At 37.5% G+C, this 24,022-nt stretch overlaps 1 protein-coding gene across 8 annotated transcripts in view; it reads right to left on the reverse strand.

The window, feature by feature from the left end:
* Helz (Helicase with zinc finger) overlaps positions 1-23,597 on the reverse strand; it is a 70,831-nt gene extending 47,234 nt beyond the window's left edge. For 2 of the 8 annotated variants that reach the window (XR_010954042.1, XR_010954043.1), the window contains exons 1-3: positions 14,715-15,374; positions 13,996-14,638; positions 10,012-11,831 (exon numbers count right to left, since the gene is read on the reverse strand). Coding sequence is in view for 6 of the 8 variants with exons in the window: in XM_067792412.1 (XP_067648513.1) it covers positions 10,012-11,831; positions 13,996-14,638; positions 14,715-15,089 (2,838 nt within the window). In the remaining 2 variants the exon portion in view is untranslated. Of the gene's footprint in view, positions 1-10,011; positions 11,832-13,995; positions 14,639-14,714; positions 15,375-19,389; positions 20,076-23,458 lie in introns of those variants that run through there. The other 6 variants (XM_067792412.1, XM_067792413.1, XM_067792410.1 and 3 more) reach the window with 6 other exon arrangements.
* Positions 23,598-24,022: the final 425 nt, after the last annotated feature.

A 24,022-nucleotide genomic window follows, 5' to 3' on the forward strand; every position in this document is an offset into this window, starting at 1 on the left:
GGAGGGACGCATTTCGAAGAATGCATCCAGTAAAAAACAAATAACTCTCGACAGCACAGCATTAGACGCCTTCAGCAAATTAAAATATTCACTTGTGTCAAAGGAAGTAGTTTTAGCATATCCTGACTTTACTCAGGACTTTCATCTCACCACCGACGCCTCCAACTATGCGATCGGCGCCGTTCTCGAACAATCAGGCAAACCAATAGCCTACATATCCCGTTCGTTAACAAAAGCCGAAGACGCATACGATGCAAACGAAAAAGAGATGCTAGCGATAATTTGGGCAGTCAATAGTTTCAGAAATTATTTATACCAGGGATGCACCTTAACGTTAAGCTAATCGTTTATCAAAAAATTTCCACCGTTTCCGTTGAAACACTTCGAAATATTATCGATAAAGAAATTATCAAGATAAATTGTATCTCGTTTTTAACCGAAACGAAAAGCTTTCGTTAACGTTAAAAACGTTAACAAAAACGTGATACTTTATGTTTGAATTGTGCTGGCAATGCTATAGCCATGGTGAAGCCGTAAGGTGGTAACAGCGAGCGAACATACACACAAACTCCATGTACTTTGTGTAATTCGTTGGTGGTAATGTCAAAAATACTCTGAGATATGTTCGTACTGTCAAAATTCATGAGAAAAGTTGAAATCAGCTTGGCTAATGCTTTCACCTTAATGACTCCGTCATCAATCAGCTTTGCCAGCATAGTTTGAAATTAATAATCAACATAAACGATTTGATTTCGTTTTGATATGGCAGAAAACGAAACAAAATCATTTCGTTAATTTGACGTTCTTAACGTTAATAAACGAAACGAAATGACATTGTTTCGTTTATTAACATTAATTATCGTAACGAAATGATATCGGTTCGTTGGTTAAGCATGCCTGATTTATACGGTTCACCTAAAGTGGTAATCTTTACGGACCAACAACCCTTGACTTTCGCTTTGAGCAACAAAAACTACAATGGCAAGATGAAGAGGAGGAAGTGCATCCTGGAAGAGTATAACTATGAACTACAATATAAACCAGGAAGAACCAATGTGGTTGCCGATGCACTCTCTAGGCCTCCTAGAACAGAAAACAATAGCCTTTCAACTGCCACTTGTCACAGCAGCGATAGTTCCTCACACGACTTAATACCCAGTTTGGAAACACCCATTAACGTATTCAAAAACCAAATCCTCTTAAAATCAGGCCGATATCAACATATCAATTCAAAATAGTTTTCCCGACTTATCATAGACACATTGTAGAGGAACCAGACTAAGATACTACCCGACTCATTAATATCCTTAAAAGATATTTGAATCCATCCGTTATAAACTGTATAAAAAAAAGAAGAATCAGTAATGGGGAAAATCTAAGAAATCTACCCGATCCATTTTAGATCTTACAAAATAAGGTTCACCCAAAAACAAGTACAGGACATCATAAGTGAACAGCAGCAAGAGGAAATGATTATAAAGACTCCTCGAAGAGCACACCGAAACCATTGTGAAAATAAAACCCAAATTTTAGAAAACTACTTTTTTCCAGCCATGTCCAGAAAAATAAAAAATACAATTAAAAACTGTTTGGTATGCAGCGAGAATAAATACGATCGCCATCCCAATAACCCCGAATTGAAAAAAACGCCATTACCACAGTACCCAGGACACATCCTTCACATCGATATATACGCAACAGAAAACCTAGTACTAACGGCAATCGATAAGTTCTCAAAATATGTTCAAACGAAAATTATAAAATCCAGAGCAATAGAACACGTGAAAGAGCCCTTGCGTGAACTTTTATTCCAATTTGGCGTCCCAAAACTCATAGTCATAGACAATGAGACAAGCCTCAATTCCGCATCCATTACCCTTATGCTCGAGGACACCCTCGGCATCCGAATATACAAAACTCCTCCATATAAAAGTTCGGTTAACGGACAAATAGAACGCTTTCATTCCACCCTTACAGAATTAATTCGTTGCCTAAAAGCTGAACGAAATTTCTCATCATTCCCCGACCTTTGGACAGAGCAGTTTCCGAGTACAACTATACAGTACATTCCACAACAGGACGAAGACCAATTGAAGTATTTTTCGGAGGAAACGTTAGTACAAACCCAAGCCAATTTGAACAAGCTAGGAGAGAAGTTACAGAAAAACTCAGGGAAAAACAGAATAAACACCTTACCCAACACAACAAGAAACGCACACCCACAAAGACATACATGCCAGGAGATATTGTCTTAGAAATCGACAACGATTAGGATCCAAGATATCCCCAAAATACAGAAAAGAAATAGTAAAAGAAGATAAAAGCACAACAATTATAACCGAATCAGGAAAGACGGTACATAAAAGTAATATTAAAAGTTAACAATTCTTACATTTACAGACTCCATCTCCTCCTACCGATTAACGGAGACGTAGAAATTTTGGACTACACGCATTTAGTGACCATAAACAATGGACTCGCCAAAATTCAGGACGGTACCTTTAGACTTATTCACGTAATTGACCTTAATAAGTACGAAGCACTTTTGACGGACATTCACACTCACATATCAGAGCGACTACCTAAGGACAGTTTTCTTTATCCTTAAACATGAAACAAACCAAACCCTCGAAATCCTTGAATCCCTTAAACCAATAAAGAAACTACGTAAGGAAAGAGCTATTAATATCTAAGGCACTGCGTGGAAATATCTGGCTGGATCACCGGACTACGATGGCCTAGAAATCATTAACAACAACCTGATGAACCTAAACGAAAATAACAATAAACAAACGATAATAAATGAACTTTTTAGTAAAAGGTTAAGCAATATTACCACAATGACATTCAGTTTTAAATGCAATAAGAAAGGATAATAGTATAATCGATGAAATTGTAGTAGATTTGCAAAATAAAATAAGGTTAATAAAAGATGAATTAATAAATATAAAATACGCCATACAATGGGCTAAAGGAATTATCCTTAATACTGTAATACTTAACAAAAAGGTAGTAAAGGTAGCATTAGAAAAATTAAAGGCAGAAGAAATGCCATTTAACAACGCAGAAGAAGCGTTAGAATTTTCAAAAATAAATGTTTTATGTAAAGAAATGATAATTATCTATATGGTAAAAATTCCACTTACAAGTAATGAAACTTTTAGAAAAGTAATATTAAGGCCAGTAAAAAACAAAATAATATTGCAATAAATATTCAATACGATGAAATTTTGAAATGTAAAAATAAAACATACGGCATTCGTAAAGCCGGAGTCATTGGTGCCGTATGTCGTATCGCTGTATCCGTATCCCTAACGTAATCAGCTGTTTATCGTTACGACGGTAAACCAAAACCCAATTGGTTGGCTACGATACGGTTACGACCTTAGCGGCACCAATAATCGATTGCATTGATTCTCATAAGGTTGGTCGAATCAGCTGCTATAAGGTTACCGATACGGTTACCGATAAAGCACCAATGTCTCCAGCTTAAGCTATGCGAAATTTACAATGAAATATTAATATGTAATAGAAATAATTTAGTGGACTTTTGTGAAGATCAATGTATACCTAGATCAATAAAAAGTTTGAATTCGAGTTGCTCTACGATGTCAGGTCAGCACATATCTGCGGTAGAAGAAGTACAACCAGGCATTATCCTGCTAAACAACTTCAATGGTCAGATAGAAGTTAACGAGGCACCACAAGAAATTAACGGGACACACCTTATACAATTTTATAATTCAACAGTAAAAATAAATAATCAGTTGTACAGAAATATTGCATCCCCACCATTTAAAGCCATAACTTCAGTCCTGCAGCTAGCCCCAGCTGAAAAAGGTCATATGGACATTTTATCATTAGAAGTTCTGTAAGAACTACACATCAACAACACAAAGCGAATTGATTTTTTGAGAAAAACAACATTTTCTATTGGGAGACTGACAATCGTAACCATCATAACGCTGGTGGGTATATTAATTATCATCCGTACACGTAAATCAATTAGTATTGAATACATTGAAAAAAGCCAAGCAGCTCAAGCTGAAATTCCTACAGGGGTTTTACCCAGCCATACAAATAAAATCCCGACCTACATCAAGTTCAATGATCTTCCTTTCTTCTAATGACCGAGGACGTTCATTCTTGAGTGGGGGATAGTTAACACAACAAACGTTGCAATAACAAAATTATTGCATCACAGCAATATCAAGTGACAATGCGAACATGGGCAAACGACACCACACGCGCTACCAAAATATGATGACGCTGCTACAACAAACCCGGCAAATATTCCCAGCACATGCAAGTGCAACGTGACCTGACAAACATACAAATGTAGAATTAGCCGTAAAGTAGAATTAAGAATAATTGTAAAATCAGTTCTAATTTGAAAGTGAACGAATAAAGTCGGACTTCGTGTCCACAAAAAATATATTTTTTTAAGGATTTAATGTAGTAAAATCCTAACTCATATATTATTCGAATCATGAACGCTATCAGAAGCTGATGGGATGATCCTTAAAATGTACGAGAAAAAGGTTTTTCGGAATAACTTTTTATTGGGCCAAAACTTCAGTTTTTTTATACTGAGTTGGAACTTTACGGCCCTTAAATATAAGGCATACAATTAAATTTTCCCTTTTCCCCCTATGCGTTTCGATGCTTCCGCATCTTCTTAAGAGAGTTTAGTTTTTATAAAAAAAGTCACTAGTTTACAACAATACACATAACTCCTTGAAGAGGATGCGGAAGCATTGAAACGTGTAGGAGGAAAAAGAAAAATTGAATTTTTTGCCTTATAATTACCGGCCGTTTTTCGGAATATTTATCGTGTTTTGTTATACCAACTGCAGGTTTTAAAGAAAAGTTAGGTGTGTCGTGTTCATATAGCCAGAAGCCTTTGCCAGCGGAGGAAACAGGACCTGAATTAACTTTAAAATGGCAAGTACTTTAACAATACCTTTTAAGAATGGAGTGGGCCCCCAGCGGATTAGAGGGCTTAGTATATACCCGCGGCAGGTATGCCTGTCGTAAGAGGCGACTAAAATACCAAAATGATTCAATGGGTTGTATATCGCAACACTTTCAAGTGGTTGTCAGCGCAATAGCTTCCCCAACCCAATTGCCAACCTCACCTACCCATGGCGAATCCCGTTCCCTTAACAGCCGAGGCTCTGGTGACCCCAAGCTCTTCATGGATGTTGGGGGTGGGAGGGCGTTATGGCCTTGAAGGTTTCATGTGGTCATACTTAATCGTTCCCGAGATCGTCGGGCTAGTTACCTTAATGGTGCTTGTTACCGAAACGTACCGGATGTGCATCCGGTAAAGAACCATCAACATCGATAACACTCCCCAAGACCTTCGGGGAGTGTCCTTATCGCTACAACAACAACAACGGCAGCAATGGAATGGGGAAATTCGAAAGTACATGCATACAAATACAAAATTACATTTCCAAGAACTCAAGTTAATATTATTTGTTAATAAAAAGTCCAGCCTTATTTGCAAAGAGGAAGATGCGCTTCTAAAACGCTCCTTTTCTGATTGTGAAAGTAATGATTTCTTAAAGTTTTCAAATTTTCATTGTGAAAATTAGTGTATGGCCTGGATGCGAATGAACCCAGTTAGAAAAGTGTAATATGCGCTTCGGGTTCGACTTAACACTGTTGTTTGATCGTGCACTTGTACTTATGTACTTCATTCGCCCTTAACTGCTTAAACGATGTTGGCCAAGGCGAATCTATACAAGGCGATGGCAAAGCAAATTCAACCCAATTCACCGTGCAGCAGAATGTCAAATCAAAAGAAAATGTACATTGATTTCGGTTAACTGACATCTTGCTGTACCAAATATTGCCAGCAAAAGTCCCTATAACAGGCAATCAACTTGTACTGAATTGGCTTTGTTTTTGGCTGTATAACAAGTTACGCCAGTCCCTTCTTCGATCGGCTAACTGGCAATAGAACTCGAAGAAAATTTTAAATCGATTTCCAACTGTTCTCTTCAGCTAAGTTTCTACGTTGTAGTAATAAACAATGCTTAACATGTGCTTTCTAAGACTGAGCAGCTAATAAAGAAGTAAAGCCTTCTGTCTCTGTTTTTTATAGCTCTTCTAAATGCACAAATGAATTTGCGAACTCCACCACTTAGAAAATTCAACCACATTGCAATATTGTAGTGTCATGTAGTTGCGTTCCAATGAAACCTGATCCAGATACCGATAAAAATTTAACATGCAAACGCAAGAACAACGCTGTGATCCTGATATCTATCTGGATCAATTTCGGATCAACAGGGTGGCTCTGTACTTGGTAGCGCTTACAGACATATGCACTGAGGTATCCGATGTTTAACATATTTTTTTCACTCGACAACCCATAAATTTTAACTTTTAAGTCTGAAAACAAATTAAGGCCATAAATAATAACAATAACAACAGGGGCGGATCCAGCACGATTTGGGAGGGGGCCGAATTAAGTCAACTTTTTAAGCAAGATAAAGTGACCTTAAAATTTTTCATACAAACACACATACATACATATCTACACTCATCTACAAAAGTCATCATCACTCAGATTTTTCCAGTTTTTACTAAGTTTTGCTTCGACCTTCATTATTTTCGCAGTGTTGCCCTTGTGTAGCTTTGCGGAGATTTCAGCCTTTTTAGAACATTTTGCTCCTTTGAAAACTATTTCAAATATTTTTAGAACTATTTTGTGGCTCAATATTTTACCCTGTTATAAACATCAAAATTAAAAATGCACTTGATTATTTTAAGCAGTATCTATAGAAATGTGATTCAGAAATTATATCCTTTCGAATTTATAAGAAATCCATAACTTAAAAATAAAGGTGCGCATTCAAAGTCGAAATATAGTTACATATATGTACTTCAAATTCGGTCATATATGACCTTAGTTTTTGGGTATTTTAATGTAGAGAAGGATTTTTATTAGTCCTTTTAAATTGATTTACAGCTTTTAGCTGTTCAAAATTTCAATTAAAAGCTGCATTGTTAAGAGCTTGACTTTAACGGATCAATTCAATGTATAATTTTGGTGCGGTCTTCCTACACAAAGTTTGTGGCACGCTTCTGTGTGTAAGTGTAGCATAAAAGTAAAATCCCTATTGACCGCTTTTTGAAAATTCTCAACGACAACACTGTTCACAGCAGATTCGAAGAACGGTACTTTTGACATAGCGGCTACGGTTACCAATTCGATCCATTTATACAAAACTGGTGCTTTTTGTTTAGGTTTGGTCTGATGGCCACTTTTCCTCCAATCTGGTCACTAGAGACCCCTCCCCCCGCTGGATCCGCCATTGAATAACAATATTTTTATTTGAAAAATACAAGAATCACAACATAATTTGTAATTGCTTTTTGCACAAAGCTCCTGAAAGAGGTAACATTTTTATTATTAGCCTTAGGACGAGTTATTTAGTTCAAAACTCTTCTATGGGTACCTCTAACGTCATTTTCGGACGGGTTTTAACTACCGACCAATTTGTTAAGCACTAGTACTCTAGCTTTTTTAAGTGCAAAATCGCATACAATTTTATATGGAGAATATATCGCATTGGTTTACAGAACTTATAATACTAGTAATTAGTTTGATAATTTGTCTTAACTTTTTAAGTATTCGGGGGAAAAAGGTTGAAAATAACAGACACCCTATTATGTGTACACATTAGTTGAGTGCTGCCAACTCTCATAGTATTGATCCGGATCGTTCCAATGAGATTTGATTGTGTTCCAGAGCTCGATGACTCAATGGGACGCTACTAATATATTCACATCTGGTGTGTTTTCTCTTAAAAATATGCAACATTTTTTTCACCCCACTACCAAATATGTTCCAGATTCACTTCACATTCCAATATAATTTCATCATAATGTAATAAATTGCCGTTTGTCAAGGTTCAACCATTTACTTGCATTAATAGCATTTAGTACAAATGAACTCTTCCTGTTTTTAAAGCTGGAAGTCCCGAAGCGAATAATAGATTAGATGACTCTTGAACCATTTGAGAGGTAAGGTATATTTAATATTTGTGCTTCTCACCACTACGCTAACGGTGCGTAAGAGAGGGAACGGGATACGCATACTGAGTTGAGGAAAACAGCTGGAGGATGAGTGGCATGCAAATACTAAATCATCTCTAATTACAGGGCCTTCTACAAAACTTTGAAATTTGGTTCCAACAAGGCATGTGATTGTTAAAGCGATTTATCGATCTCTTTTGATTTTATTTTATAGTTCCAAATCTTTTAATGGGGTTGCATGTTTAAATCCAATAATCGATGGCCATCGTGGTGTTGCGGTAGCGTGCAGTGATGCCAAGTCAAGGCATTTTCGCCTTTTTGTGGAATTTTTAAATAAAAAATTTCCTGAAAGAATAAAACGAATTTAAGCAGGCTTACAACATAAAAACCGAATTTCGGTAGTTTTCTGCCAAAAATGTCTCATGCCCATACCACTTGTTTGAGAGCAACCGAAATTGAACATGCAACTCGATTTCCAATTTTTCTTTGGCGCAACATTTCGGTTTGACGCTTGCACACATGTTTTACGTTGTTGCAACGCATGCTTATATCGGATCGGGTGAAAAACGTCGAGCTTTTCTTCGTAATCCTTTTAATTTTTCCTACAAATTGAGATGGGATCGAACTGCATCTGCAAGGCAGATGAGTTTTAAATGAGAAGCTTTTCATGGCAGAAATATGTACACTCGGTAGTGTTTGCCAAATCACAGTCGAGGGTCGAGCCCGCTTAGAAAGACTTTTTTCTAATTAAAAAAACTTGTTTCTGAATATTTGATGTTGCTTTGGCTGGGAATCGAATCCAAAATATTCGGTGTGGTAGGCGGAGCACAGCACGACGGCCGCCATTTAGCCCAGTAAAATCGGACGTGGATCTTGGCCAAGGAAAGTGTTTCGACTCTATATTTGGATGAATGGCTGATGCCGCGCTATACTAGTGAAACTTTAGGGAAAAGCTCTGGCAAATATGACAAAATTAGAAACATTCGCAAGTTATCCTACACTAAAAATTGAAGAAATATGTGTTATTTACTGGGTTATACTGAAAGGAGACGTTGTTGTTGTTGCATTAACGATAAAGAAACTCCCCTAGGATTTTGGGGAGGCCAGGACGCAATAACTGTTGTGGCCCTAGAAGTGGACGTCCCTGGTTAAGCATTGGGGTACCCGGTGTAGTTGGGTTTGCGGCCTGACAGCATGGCGCGATGAAACCCGTCGGGGGTTTGCCCCCGCTAAGACAGAAGAAAGAAAGAAAGTTGCACCGTCAAAGGCAGGAGCTGCATTGGGCAGATGTCGCAAACATATATATTCAGTGCTGGTAAACGGTGCAAAAGCTGGTAAGGACTAGGAGTCTGTTTCCCTGAACTAATCGAATGCTAGTGCCGTAAAGAGGGGGTGAGAAGACGGGGACGGGGACGGGGCTGATGCTCGGCATTGGTACCGACTCTACTATGGAGATTGTTGTTATGAGGAGCGGCCGTATAAGCTGGTGGCGCCATGGGGCGCGACATGCAACCATCCCTTGCACGCGACAAGCTGACAAGTGTTTGACAGTCCTAAAAAGATTATTTTCCAGCAAACGCAGCAAAGCCAATTCTCTGGACCGGGGTCAGGTACAGGTCCCGCATTCCCGCTGCAAGGATCTGCTGGGAGGATGACAATTTGTGGGTGGGACGCAACAAATTAAATGGGGTTACACTGAAATGACAGCACTTGGTCGGGAAAAATCCAGAGTTGCTCCGGTACATAGAACCGACTGCTTTGGGAAGCGGAGGGCATTGCATATTTTATGACCGTAGAGACTCTGCAGACTTTCGTCACTTATACCTGATTACCGGTACCATTACTTGTAAATCCCTGAAATTATCTCATTCGAACTGCCAGTTTAGTATTTTCGCTGGTATTTTTTTCGTTGTATGTCCTTTTATCTTACAAATATAAATATGTTTTCAAACAACTCACCTTCTGTACCACACTATTCACCGTAGCCACCCATCTTTTGTGGTAGTATACACGCAATGGAGTTGCTTCATCTAAACCTTGTTCGATCCATGGATGTAGATATTCTTTAATATATAAATCTGCTGCCGAATTTGAATGTGTACAAATTAAAATTTTCGCTTCAGGCTGTGTTAACAGTTGTTTGATCGCTTGTGCTAAAGTATAGGTTTTTCCAGTACCGAATGGACCGATTAGCAATATTGGTGGTAACTTAATATTGAGCGACGTGGTAATAGCATTTACTGCCTCACGTTGTTTCGCATTCAACTTCGGCTCACACGCATCAGACCATTGTTTTTTCGGTGTCCACGGTATATTCGGTTCGATTTCGGTGGCAGGAAATATAATTTTAAAATCAGTTATTTTGTCAACTGAATTATGCCATTCACAGTATGGTAAACGATTTAACTGGAATTGTATGTCAACTTCTATTTCGGTTTCAGCAGTCAAGCTCATACCCTCTACACATTTAGCAGATAATTTTAAATAAATAACGTTTTTGCCTTTATCCTCAATTGTTGCTTCGTATACATTGCGTTTTCTATCCTTTAGGGAGTGTAGCTCGTCTGGTGCACTTATATATACGCTGGAACAGTTTGAAAGAATTAAGCGCCCAGCTGATGTATCTTCGGAAATATCTTTTCCTAGACGCATTAATGCAAAAAGTTCTCCGGTTAAAGAAAACTTCGCTGTACTAGTTGCCATACCCGCCGGTGTGAGTATATAATTTGATGTAACAGTCAATTTAGTGCGAACATTATAGCGTGCTATTTGCTCGTAACGTGCAATTTCTTCCACATACAATAGCTCATGTATGCGCGAACGGTAATTATGTTGGGTTAAACGTTTCTCAACAATTGTCGATTGCGTTAGTGTAAAAGTTTGGGCGCGTGGGCAGGGATAACGTTCGAGCATTTCTTTTTCATGCTTCAAATCATTCAAATAAGCTTCAGTCTTCAAATGTGTGCCAATTGTAGTTTCGAATTTTACTAAATTCGTATTAGATATATCCCAACGTGTCACTGAACTATGTATGATATCACGCTTTATTTCTTCTATCCTTTCAGCGTCACCAACGGGCACCACATCCACACAAAGTTGTTGTACAAGTAATGGTTCGGTACCCAAATCAAAGCATACTGTCTGTCGGAAAGTTCCATAGATATCTGTATGAAATTCTATTGTGACTCTATGCTCTTGCAGCTGTGTTTGTCCATCAACTGTTGATGCGGACGCTGTTTCGGAAGTAGAGTTCTTACCAGCTGTTGACACTTTATGTGTCGCAGATACCCATTCTTGATTGGATTTCAAATCGAATATTGGCGCTGTACCATCTACTTTAATGCCTGTAATAGCAAAATGGTTGCGATGCGCATCCTGTAGTAATGCAACAGCGCGCAACACACGACTTGATTTTAATACGAAAACCCATTCACGTTTAGAGCTTTTCGAACTGATACTTGTGACTAATTCTTGTTCGCAACGAACCTCCACACCTTCGACTTTTTCACACATAATACGTTCGGGCGCTGTAGCTTGTATCCAGCGGTCTAAAATTTGTTCGGTATAGGATTTACCATAGAGCTCTTTTTCACTTGCTTTTTGTAGACGCATGCGTCTGTACTCGAAACGTTCCTTCCACTCATTTAATTCGTCATGTCCATGTGCTTCAACGCATTGATTGCCATAGTGGCAAGTGTGCGATTCTTGATATGCTTCGCATAAGCCATACGAATCTAAGGTAAAGCCGCGTGGTGGGGGACGCCACTTCCAATCACGACCTATGCACAAAAAATATACGTTAGGATTGTTTACTAAAGATGTTTTTTTTGTTATTGTGGTGGAAAATGTTAAGCTTCTAAATTTGAATTGCCATCGAGATCATCTAACGGCAGGCTCATGAAACATACAAAGTTTGCTATTTTATAGCAACCGTGGCATAATGTTGTTGTTGTTGTTGTAGCAATGCTCGCCCCCACCTAATAGCCGCGACCGATCACAAATTGTCATCAATATCCTCTAACGGGAGTCCAAGGAAACTTGCCGTTTCAACAGGGGTGGACCATAAGGAAAGGGGTGTTAGAGGCGTTGGTTCCACATTACAATTAAAGAGATGGTTGGTGTCATGTGGGGACACATTGCAAGCAGGGCATACATTTTGTATGTCGGGGTTGATTCTGGATAGGTAAGAGTTTAACCTGTTACAGTATCCAGAACGAAGTTGAGCAAGAGTGACACGCGTTTCCCTGGGGAGTATGCGTTCCTCTTCTGCGAGTTCTGGATATTTTTCTTCAAGTACTGGATTCATCGGGCAATTCCCGACATAAAGGTCCGACGCCTGTCTATGGAGTTCACCAAGGACCTGCTTGTGTTTTTCCGCTTCATACGGCTGGGTTCTCAGGTGCCGTATTTCCTCAAAATGCTTACGGAGATGACTCCTTAGGCCCCTAGGCGGTGCTGGTTCGTCAATCAGATGTCTGTTGGGATGCCCAGGTTTCTGGGTATTCAACAGAAACTGTTTGGTCAGCATCTCATTTCTCTCCCTGATGGGGAGTATTCTCGCCTCATTATGCAGATGGTGTTCTGGGGACATAAGAAGACAGCCCGTGGCGATTCTGAGAGCAGTATTTTGGCAGGCCTGTAGTTTCTTCCAGTGGGTGGTTTTTAGGCTTGGCGACCATATGGGTGACCCGTAGCACGTAATCGGCTGGCTAATTGCTTTGTATGTGGTCAAGAGCGTTTCTTTATCTTTTCCCCAGGTACTGCCAGCAAGGGATTTGAGGATTTTATTACGGCTCTGAATTCTTGGAACAATTGCGGTTGCGTGCGCACCAAAATGTAGATCCTGATCAAACGTCACACCCAAGATTTTGGGGTGTAGGACAGTCGGTAGCGTAGTGCCATCGACGTGGATGTTCAATATGGTCGACAATTGGGGCGTCCATGTTGTAAATAAGGTCGCGGAAGATTTAGTCGGTGACAATGCCAGGTTTCGCGAGGAGAGGTCAGGGAGATAGCCGTTTATTTTATTGCATAGCTCATCGATCTTTGGGCCTGGGCCTGTGGCCATTATTGTGCAGTCATCGGCGTAGGAAACGATTGTGACTCCTTCCGGTGGTGAAGGTAGCTTAGATATGTAGAAATTAAACAAAAGCTGGGATAGGACACCACCCTGTGGCACCCTTGTTTAATTCTCCTTTGTTTTGATGTTTCGTTTCTGAATTGCACCGATGCCTGCCGACCACCCAGATAATTTGCGGTCCACCTTTTAAGACATGGGGGAAGGGTAGACCCTTCCAGGTCTTGCAGTAACGAGCCATGGTTGACCGTATCAAAAGCTTTTGATAGCATAATGTCTTATCTCGCGGTAACTCTTGTTGTTTCTTAGCTTAATCGATTTCCGTACAAAAGAGCAAGTGCTTACTACAAATCAGACAATTCGCAAGCTACTTGCTTAATTTCGGCAACAGTTGTGATGGAAGGTAGACGCCATACAACATAGTGCTAGTGGTCATGCCTCACATCAAGATCTAAAGAGAGTGAGTTCAAAAAGATTAAAGTTTGAAGTTATGCTAATTATCCCACCCCCCCTCGATAATAAGAGAGGTTGTTTGTCGGATCCAACAGCCACATTCGCTAGGAATCAATTGACTGTGGATCATGTTTTTAAGTTAAGTTACGCCGCCCTTTGTTGTAACGTTTTAAAGGGCTAAATTAACCTTTGACCTTTGTTGACAACAGTGGAGAAGTTTTAGGTCGTGTGGTTGATAATTCCTAAGTTATACGACTATATGTCGCTACGATTGAAAGGGTTGGATAAAACTACTGGCTTGCTTGACCTTGGCTCCGCTCTCTTCAGCGGAAAAATTTTGGTTGATAAGTGCTTTTCTTAAGGAGTACGCTAAAGATTACAATTTATAAGCTTATGTATGTATTTTAACCCACCTTCATATGACATGATAACATTTTGATGTCGTTCAGTCTGGCAATGTTGCCGCAACTCGTTACGTGTTTCAAAATTAATAGCACAATATGAGCAATAGGTGGCATTATCATTCTCATCAGCAGCAATACCAGCAGTTGGCATACCATGCTTGCCACCAGTGACTTTTATCGCTGCTAATAGGTCTGTTGTTTTTTGCAGAATTGTTGTAGAACTGCCACTTCCACTACTGCTACTACTACTTATGCTACTGCTGCCGCCACCACCGCTACTGCTGCCAACAGAGCCATTATGTTGAATGCTATTACTTGTACCAATGTTTCCACCATTGCTACGACCATCACCATTACCGCCACCGCGATCGTTACCGCTGCCACCTCCTTCGCGCGTTTTCTTCAGTCCTTTATTACTCAGCAATTTACTATATTTATCTAATGGCAAATTATTTGTGGCCCAATGATCAAGTTTTGTATCCAATATGGACATTTCATCTTCCAGACGCGATTGTGAGATCTTTTGCGTGGACTTGTGTCCATTTATCATTTGTATAATAGATTTATAGCGTTCCAATGTTTTGGAAATATCTAAAAAACTTTGTTGACCGCTCAATTCACTAATCCACTCGCGCAATAGTTGCTCGGCTTCCTGTTCAAATAAAGAAAAATTACAGTTACTGAGTATAAAAATATATATATTTGTAAGAAAGTGTGATTTTACTTACGGCATATTTTTTCAGCTTACAAAGCGCATGCACAAGCCAGCGGCGCGCACGTGATACACTTGCTAAACAATCTGTTGATTGATCTGCAAGCAATGCTAGCACCTTGCGCGCATCAGCGAGGCATTGCTCATAGCGACTCAGCTCGAGCATACATTCGCAACGGCCTAAAAGACAGGCGATTTGTCGATCTTTTTGCGCACGCGCCAATGCTATATTGTTACCATTACTTCCAGCAGAATTGTTGTTACTATTGGCGGCAGAGACAATTGTAGCAGCTGTTGAGATTTGCGCTAATATTTGGTCGTAAAGCGAAACGGCACGCGACCAATTGCGCCGTCGCACCATATCATGCGCTTGCATTTCTTTTTCGGTCATTTTTTGTCTTCAATTTTTATGGTGTCTTTTTTTCTGTAATTTTTATGAATTTTTTTGTTTTTGTTTACAATGCTGTTATTTGTAGTGTCTTTGTAATTGTGTACACTGACGTGTTTTAAAAGATATAGAGTATATTTATATGAATGTAGTTGATGAGTGTTGAATATGTTACAAATCTATTTTACAACGTTTTTAAATTTATTGTTATCGAATTAAAATATATACGTTCTGGCTCTGCTTTCATCTCTTACTTAATTACGACATATTGAAATGCTTATTTTTACACTGAAAATACAAGAAAGAAAATGTTATTAATTAATTTAAGTTAGATGTCGTTGGTTGCATAACATATCGCCTTATATCGGACATAAGCAATTATAAGCACTACGCAGCCTAGAAAAACAACATTTTTTAGAATTTGATTGTAGAAAACTTCTCATGGACCGGCTCATGGACTTCTCATCAACCTAACCTAACCTAACCTCTCACAAATCCAGCACTTATTTTTGCGGACACGATCTACTTAGATTCAGTAAATCACCTCTCTTTTCCAACAGAGAGAATAAGGCGTTTTATCATTCGGTATTCGATTTGTAAAGATAACTTTTTTAATAGGTATAAATGCAATAACAATCCGTAGAAAAAGAGAAAGCTCCATATGTCCACGTAGGCATCAGTGCTCTTGTTTTCAAAAGCTCTTCTAAGACGATCTTCTATAAAATGCCTAACACTGCTTTGATTCTCATATTTTTTAGGTAAATATGACAAGTCCAATTAATGATTTGTTGGATTAACCATATTATTATTAATTATTTATTAGGCGTTTTAAGCCTAAAACTTAGATTATTACAAATTATAAATACATTTTAATAATAGGATTTCTAGAATTTGGGGTGTCGGAATGCATGAGATTCCGATCAGCACGGGAACTGGTGGCCCCAACGGGCGAGTCTTGGAGTCATTTCATTGGGGGGTTGGAAGGATGTGTTCTCAATCCTGCCCTACTCCAAGACGTATGATTACACAGTTTTATTCTTTATGCTGTCGGAATGCATTTGATTCCGTTCAACCCAAAAGCTAGCAGCTCAGCAGAATGAGCCACTCTTATCGGACGGTTGGAAAGGACGTGTTTCCAATTCTCCCTGTACCAGCTTTTATACAAACATAATTAATTATATTATTTTTGTAGGAATATACGTGATTCACATGAGCACTCCAACTGTTTGCCTGGGACGATATTTTAAGGAACTCTTTCCCAATTTGATTGCGAGCGATATATGTATTTGACCTGATGCATAAAGTTCCTCTGTGTCTATTTGGATTGCCATTACGCTCAAGGAGCAGTAACGTGAATTACAGATACAAAATATTTTATCTTATTGGGAGGGTTTTGCAATATTCTAATAAACTCTTTTTGAAGGTGTTTAAGTTTTCACAATTTTTAACATGATTAGGTAGTTCATTAAAACATTCCAAGCCTTTGTAAATCATATTTTGCTTGTCTTTGCTTTCTGTTTTGAAAAGAGGTAATCTAAAATTATTATTTTCCCTGATTATGTTAGAGTGGGTTTCATTCACATAAACAAGTTCTTCACTTAGGTAGGCTGGTAATTTACCAAATACAAATTTCATACTATGGTAAAATATCAGCTGTATCACACTCAACCAGTTTAGTGCATCAATCATACTCTTTATGGAAGTGTCGTACCACACTTTCATTATTAATCTCATAGCTTTGTTTTGCATAATTTGTAACCTGTCTACTTGTGTTTCATTGGCAATAAAGAAAATTTTAGGGCAATATAAGAAGTGCGGTTCTATGATGGATCTATAAACTTTCAACTTATATTTCTTACTAATAAGTTTACATAATCTTTCAAAATCCAATTTTTTTGCCAATTTTGGCAACAATATAATCAATATGATCCGTTAACCTCAGTTTATTGTCAATCACCCTAAGTACTTAAATATTTTGACATTCTCAATGCTCGTATTCATTATTTTTAGATCTAAATTAAGTGATTCTTGGTCGTCCTAGATAAAACCATGAACTTAGTTTTGTTAACGTCAAGCTTGAGTTTATTAATGCAAAGCCATCTATACAATGAGTCCATTTCTTCTTGCATTTTGCTCCTTGCTATTGAAATTTCCATTTCATTTACTTCAAGTAGCGCATCATCTGCAAACAACCTTATTTTACTATATTTCAGTTCATCGTTTATGTAAATGTTCAACAGGATTGGTGCTAATACCGACCCTTGTGGTAAAGCTATGTCCACTTGTACCTCGGATGAGACTACTGATTCGATGGTTGTTCTTTGTTTCCGGTCTGATAAGAAGCTTCTAAGCCACTGCAATTCATTTTCCCTAATACCAATTTTTTGTAGTTTATCGAGCATTATATTCCTATCAATTGTTTCGAACGCTCTTTTCAGGTCAATGAAAACTGCTACTATATGTTTTTTAGGCTCAGCTCTACCTTCAAGCTAGATATGACGTACTTTAACGCCGTCTCGCAAGAGTGCCTTTCTCGGAAACCGGATTGTTCCTTTATAAGGACTTTATTATTTTCTAGGAAATTAAGCAGTTGATTTTTTATTACAATTTCCAGAATTGTTTCTCTGTTCGGCAATGTATTTATCGGCCTTATTTCTTCTGTCATTATTACTTTCCTAATTGGTACTATTGTCGAAATTTTCCACATGTCTGGCACTATTCCAGTAGTCATGGATTTGTTTATAGCGGTTGCATAGAAGAAACCCATGTACGATACCGAATCTTTATCGCCTTCTGAAAGTAAATTCTCCCCCCCCCCCCCCCCCCCCCCCAGTTTTATTTTTGAACCTTTTTGCTATAAGTATAACATCCTCAACCGTAATTTCTTCGAATTTTAAACATGAATTAGTTGTAAATTGGAAGTCGTTCTGACTCTGAACAACTTCAATTTCCCTGTTTATATCAACAACGCTATCTATAAAGGAGTTCAATGCTTCAGCAATATCGCGTGGTGTATCATATGTCACACTTTTTACGATCACCGTCAAGATCTTTGGCCGATTAGAAATACGGAATGACATGTCTTCGCATACCGTTATTCGCTTTTCCTCGGAAGCAGGAAACCAGTTTATAACATAAGTACGCCATAGTATGGTTAAGCGCAAATAACAGTTTGATTGATTACGGTGTTGCACTTTTAACAGCGAAAGCATTGCCCAAAGGTTACGGGACATACATAAACCGTCCATTGTAAGCTATCATACTGTACATTCAGGTACTACCACCATCTTGTACTGGCCCTACTGTCGGTGGACGACTTCTAGTCCTCGAAACTTTGGGGCTGTCGATTTTTGTCGCATCTTAACTACCTCAGGAGTATACTAACCAACCCTAACCTGGTATTGTATAAGATTTAAATATATTTTGATGTTCGTTCTAGTAGTAGTATGTACTTGTTTGGTTGTTGTTCTTGTTGTAAAAACAACAAACAGTGCTACACATTTTTTTTAGCAATTAAATAAGTGTCGTCCATATCATTCAACGGAGTTCATTTGATAATTTCTTTTTAAAGAGTTTAAGATCATAGTATGTTTGTTTAGCAAGCGATTACATGTATTTGTACTTTAACAGCCAACATACATACATATGTATATATAATTTATGGTTGAGTCTGGATGAAAGTCTCCTTGGGCAAGTCATATTCTTGCCCAGCTATAATAGGAAATCCGCAAGTAAGGCTTTCGTCGGGCACATGTATTAGTATTGTTATGTTCACATGTTGTTCATTTTTGAGGAATTAGGTTGCTTAGATTAGAGGTTGTAAGATTTGTTTCGTTTTTATTAAATTTTCAAGTGTGCTTTTCTGACTTATTTGTTTGTATAACTTTCCTATATTTATTCATAATTCATTTCTTATAAATTTCAAACTTTTTATGCAACATGTTTAGTCATAGTGCCGCCGAACCTTAATTTATATATTGTATATAAGACCATAGAAGTTTTGTAATTTTTATTTTTTGTTATTTTGAGTTTTTGCAGCAACAACTTGACTCAGACCGGCGCAGTAATATTCACTTTTCTACATCGCAAAGCGGCAAGTGAAGGCCGCCGGATGATTTAATGGTGAAATACGCACTTTTTCTTCTCATCCACTTAGCAGGCGTTAAAACTATATAATTTAACATTTCAATTTTCACTGGTTTATGTCTAGAAAATACATTCCAAGGACTCTTGTCATATGCAAAAAAGAGTTTGTAATTTTTATCATCTTTTCTTTTTAAATAAAAATAGATTCATGTTTGACCTCCTTAAGCCTCGAGTGTGTGGTATTTCTTCGCAATCTAATCGTTTACTGGCACAAATACTTATACAAATAACCAACGCATTTACAATTGTAATTCAATTAATTTGCTAAAGAGTTTTTTGACTACATTTATCACTGGAAATATATACACTTTTATTGAATCACTATAGTGCAACATAATTTTTTCATCTACTGATTTGTCTTTTGTGATCACCATTCTCCATATTTGCATAGTTCACTATTTTCTACACTCCCAATCATTCATCATTTTTATTTTGTAGTGGCATTCGTAGTGTTGTTTTTTATCGTTTCCCCTTCCAATTTTTTTATATTCTTCTTTATACATGAGTTTGTTGATTTGTCTTTTTGTTTTTCTTTTCGATGTAGACGATTTCTCTAATTTTCTTTCTTCCTCGCTCCTACGTTTTAAGGTCTCATCTGCTTACGGTATTTCGTCTCATTTTCTGTCTGAACTTTTTGCATGTTCACTTCCCCAAGGCGACCTTATTTTCACTATTTCAACAGAATTTCACATTTTTCTTACAACTTTATACGTTCATTGCCTTCAGCACAGCTTCAATTAAGTTTAAATATAGATTTTTAATATTTTTTACAACTTTTAAATGTGAAAATTCAGATTAATTCATACCGTTCCTTGTACGTGAACTTTTCGCAGCAGTCGTTCGGTGTCGTGTGAAAGCGAAATGTGCTGCCAGATTGCGTGCATTTTTATATATAATTTAATGATCGAACAAGCAGTCGTAAAGTTGAATTAGCTCACCACACATAAGCAAAGAGGATCCAAATAATAGCCGTTTTTTTTTAACGCGTATCCGTTTACGCTTAAACTTTATATGGACTGCTAAGCGTCAAACTTTAAATACATCTCTGAAATTACTGCGCATAAAATTAGTACTACTAATTTTTAATACGAATTATACTTAGATGAACCTGAAATATGTGTCTATGTTTCACCTCAACACTATTTCTATGTTTCACCGCTAAAAATGGTGTGTATCCACAATTCATCGAAATTGATTCAGCTATATGTTATACCCAGACATACACCAGAGGGTTGTGTCTCCGCTTTTCGGTACACCCTGTGCTGTAGCTAGTTATTTAACCACTGCCGCTAGATGGGTCTTCTAAGCATTATTTAAGCGAGGATATCCGTTTTTTTACGCGCAAACGTAAACGTATACGCGTGTAAAAAAAAAACACGGCCAATAATAGGCGTAAGTTCGATATTTATTTGTAATGTACCAACTTGGCGGGTATTAGAAAATTACCTTCTACACATTTTTAACATGTTTATATTATTATATATTGTGATTGTTGGAAAGAGGAGGAATTGTTTAATTAATACAATCCCTTAAAACAAACAAAAATAAATACCTCATGAAAATGTGTAGCAGCAATTAAAATTACCCCGCAAATGGGACATTACAAATGTATTTCGCAAAAAGTACGAACTGACGTCTCTTATCATTTCTATCCTCTTTGACTTAGCAAAAATTATGGATAAGAGTTGGTAGAGGAGGCTAATGTTATTTGTTCGTAGAGGCTATCCTCAATTTGCATTTCAATTTCAAAATTTTGTATTTCAAGTTCAGGAAACACCACCTAGTAGTTTTGCTTTCTGTTTGCTCAAAAATTATGAAGATTGGAAAAATAAAAAAAGATTACAAAAAACTAAAGAAGATATGCGACCTAAGTTGGACGAACTTTACAACAAAGCGGTGCCGGCAATAACGCTGATCACCGCGTTGGCAATGTTGCGGTCGTAATACAGCGGCACTGCCTTTCGAGGAAACCAAGCCTTAAGTGGAGTGTAGTATAGTAAGCTTTTATACGATCGTTCTAACCATCAGAACAAATTAAATATCAATTTGAAAATAGTGCGCTTTTTTAGTATTAACAACTTAAAATAAAAGAAAAAAGTGCAAAAGAAAAGAGATAGTGACGGGCAATCTAAAATTAGGCGTGTTTGTACAACAAAAACACTTATCATCATTTAATATTTAAGAGACCCATTCAGCGGCAATTAATGAAGACTCGCGACAGTGGTTAAATACATTTTTCAATCATAAAAGTGGAGAGAGGTGTAGAGAAAAAATGTAGATACACATTTCGGTTGCACCTAAGAATATGCATGCTGAAAATTAGCAGTACTAATTCTCTGCGCAACAATTTCAAAGTGCAGATAAAGTTATGCACTTGGAAGTACATATGTATTTAGATGTTAAAAAAGAAACACATCTATAATTTTTAGTATCGAAATCGTCTAAACGTCAATAAAAAAGCATGGCTCGCTCAACTATATGGCTGGCGCACCTCTACAGCAAAAACATATCTTTGTTCAAATTGTCAAAATCTGCGTGTTGGTGTTAGGCGAATGGAATGAAATAAAAATGAATAAAAAACTTAGCAGTTTTTGTGAGTTGTAAAAAAATGTTGTCAATAGCTGTTTTTTTACATCTATGTACGTTTACACTTAAACTTTATATGGACTGCTAAACGTCAAACTTTAAATACACCTCTGAAATTGCTGCGCATAAAATTAGGACTACTAAATTTCAATACGCATTATATTCAGATGTAACTGAAATATGTGCCTATGTTTCACCTCTAAAAATGGTGTGTATCCACTATTCATCGCAACCGATTCAGCTATATGTTATACATTATGGCCACACGAGGTTTGTGTCTCCGATTTTAGGTACACCCTGTTCTGTAGTTAATTACTTAACCACTGCCGCTAGATGGGTCTCCTAAGCATTATCTAAGCGACGATAAGTGTTTTTTTTACGCGCAAAGGTAAACGTATATGCGTATAAAAAAACACGACTAATGTGTTGGTTTCATTTTGAGTTTATCATCTCCTTTTGACAATCCCTACTCCAGTGAAACGAAAAAAATAAAATCAGCTGATGAGATGAGTCAACCATATAGTTGAGCCATGATGAAAAGGATGCAAACCAAAACAATCAATGTTGCCGTTTCAGTTGACTTTTACCCAATTTAGCTACTTTGATTTCGGTCCGTTTCCACCATCTCCAGTTAACCATCTGACTGGTATAGCAACTGTTCGGTTTTAAATGAGATAAAATGCTTGTTAGCGTTAACCGTGAGGAATGTGGTCCCTAATTCGGTGGTTAGTTTCTGCTCAATCGGGTACCTTTTACTGAAATATCTTACTCTACTTACCCTAAAGCCTTTGTCTTAACACATTTCACTCATTTACTTTAACGGGGTCATAACTAAAAAACACAATTTTCCGAAGAGAGGAAAATATTAGAAGGTAGAAGCAGTTTCTCAATTCATGTATGATAGACGTTTTTTTGAAGATTTTTAAGTTCAGATTTTTATGGCCAAATGTGAGTAAAATAAAAAAATGTACGAAGATAGAATATTAAGACACGTTTTTGCTACGAAAATCTATGTGATTAATTCGAAAATGTTAAATTTGATTGTGGCAGAAAACTTCACAAAAGTTGAAACCGTGCACGGGGCCTCACTTTATAGTTTTTATTAATACGAAAAAATAAAACGTCAAATAAAACTATAGGGCTAAGCTCGAGGTGGAGATAAGCTGCAGCGGAATGAGGGAAAATGGGAGAACCAAACGCAATTCGTGGGATTTTTTTCTCTCTATGGCATTACTGAACCGGAGAACCATTCTCTTTTGTACAATTCCTTTTCGCTTTTATTTATCACAAGATATGCTTCATTCGGCAGACATATGCGAAAAGCTAGCAAAAGGCATGTCAGAAATATTTCCCCCCCCTCCCCCCCCTTATTTTTTCCTGCCTTATAGCACCTAAATTTCTGCTATTTTAACCATATTATAATCACAATCACCACTCAAACGACTTCATTTGTTAAATATATTACTAATTTTTTTGCTCAAATGTACATCTTATAGTCACAATTTTTTTCACACATACGCACCAAATTTTTTCACAGGCGAGCCGCTAACATTACAGCTGCTTTTCCATACATAAAGCGCATTTTGATGAATATTTGTATAAAACTTTTAAAACAAAGCTATTATATAGATATTTCTTACCTTTTCAACTCAAAATAATTGGTTTTTAAAAAATATTTTTACATTTTTATTGGATGAAACAAATTGCAAATCTCTACTACGAAGAGTGAACGAGCAGAACGTAAAATGCGCGGAGTTGCCAGAGCAGTTAAAGTGGAACGGAAAGTGCATTTAGAAAAGTTTTTTTACATGCCAATCTAATAAAACCGCACTGCGTTTTTTTAGCGCACGCAAGCAACCGGCGTTCTTTGCCCGAACCCAAATAAGCATGCGTTGCGACAATGTAAAGCATGTGTGCAAACGTCAAATTTAAATGTCACGCAGAACAAAAATTGGAAATCGAGTTAGGTTTTCACGCAGCAAATTCAATTTGGGTTGCTCGCATACAAGTTGTATGTGCATGAGACATTTTTCACAGGAAATTACTTGCGTGCGTTTATATTAGGTTGGCATGTTAAACACTGATACGAGTTCAATGTAAACTAAGAATTAAATGAATCTATGTTATAAGAATTTTCTCGTATATGAAAAAGTTAAAAAGTCATGTTCAAGTATGCAAGTTTTAAATTGCAAACCCGCTGTCCG

The sequence above is a fragment of the Eurosta solidaginis genome, chromosome 5 (genome assembly GCF_040869045.1).
Source record: "Eurosta solidaginis isolate ZX-2024a chromosome 5, ASM4086904v1, whole genome shotgun sequence".
NCBI lineage: Eukaryota > Metazoa > Arthropoda > Insecta > Diptera > Tephritidae > Eurosta > Eurosta solidaginis.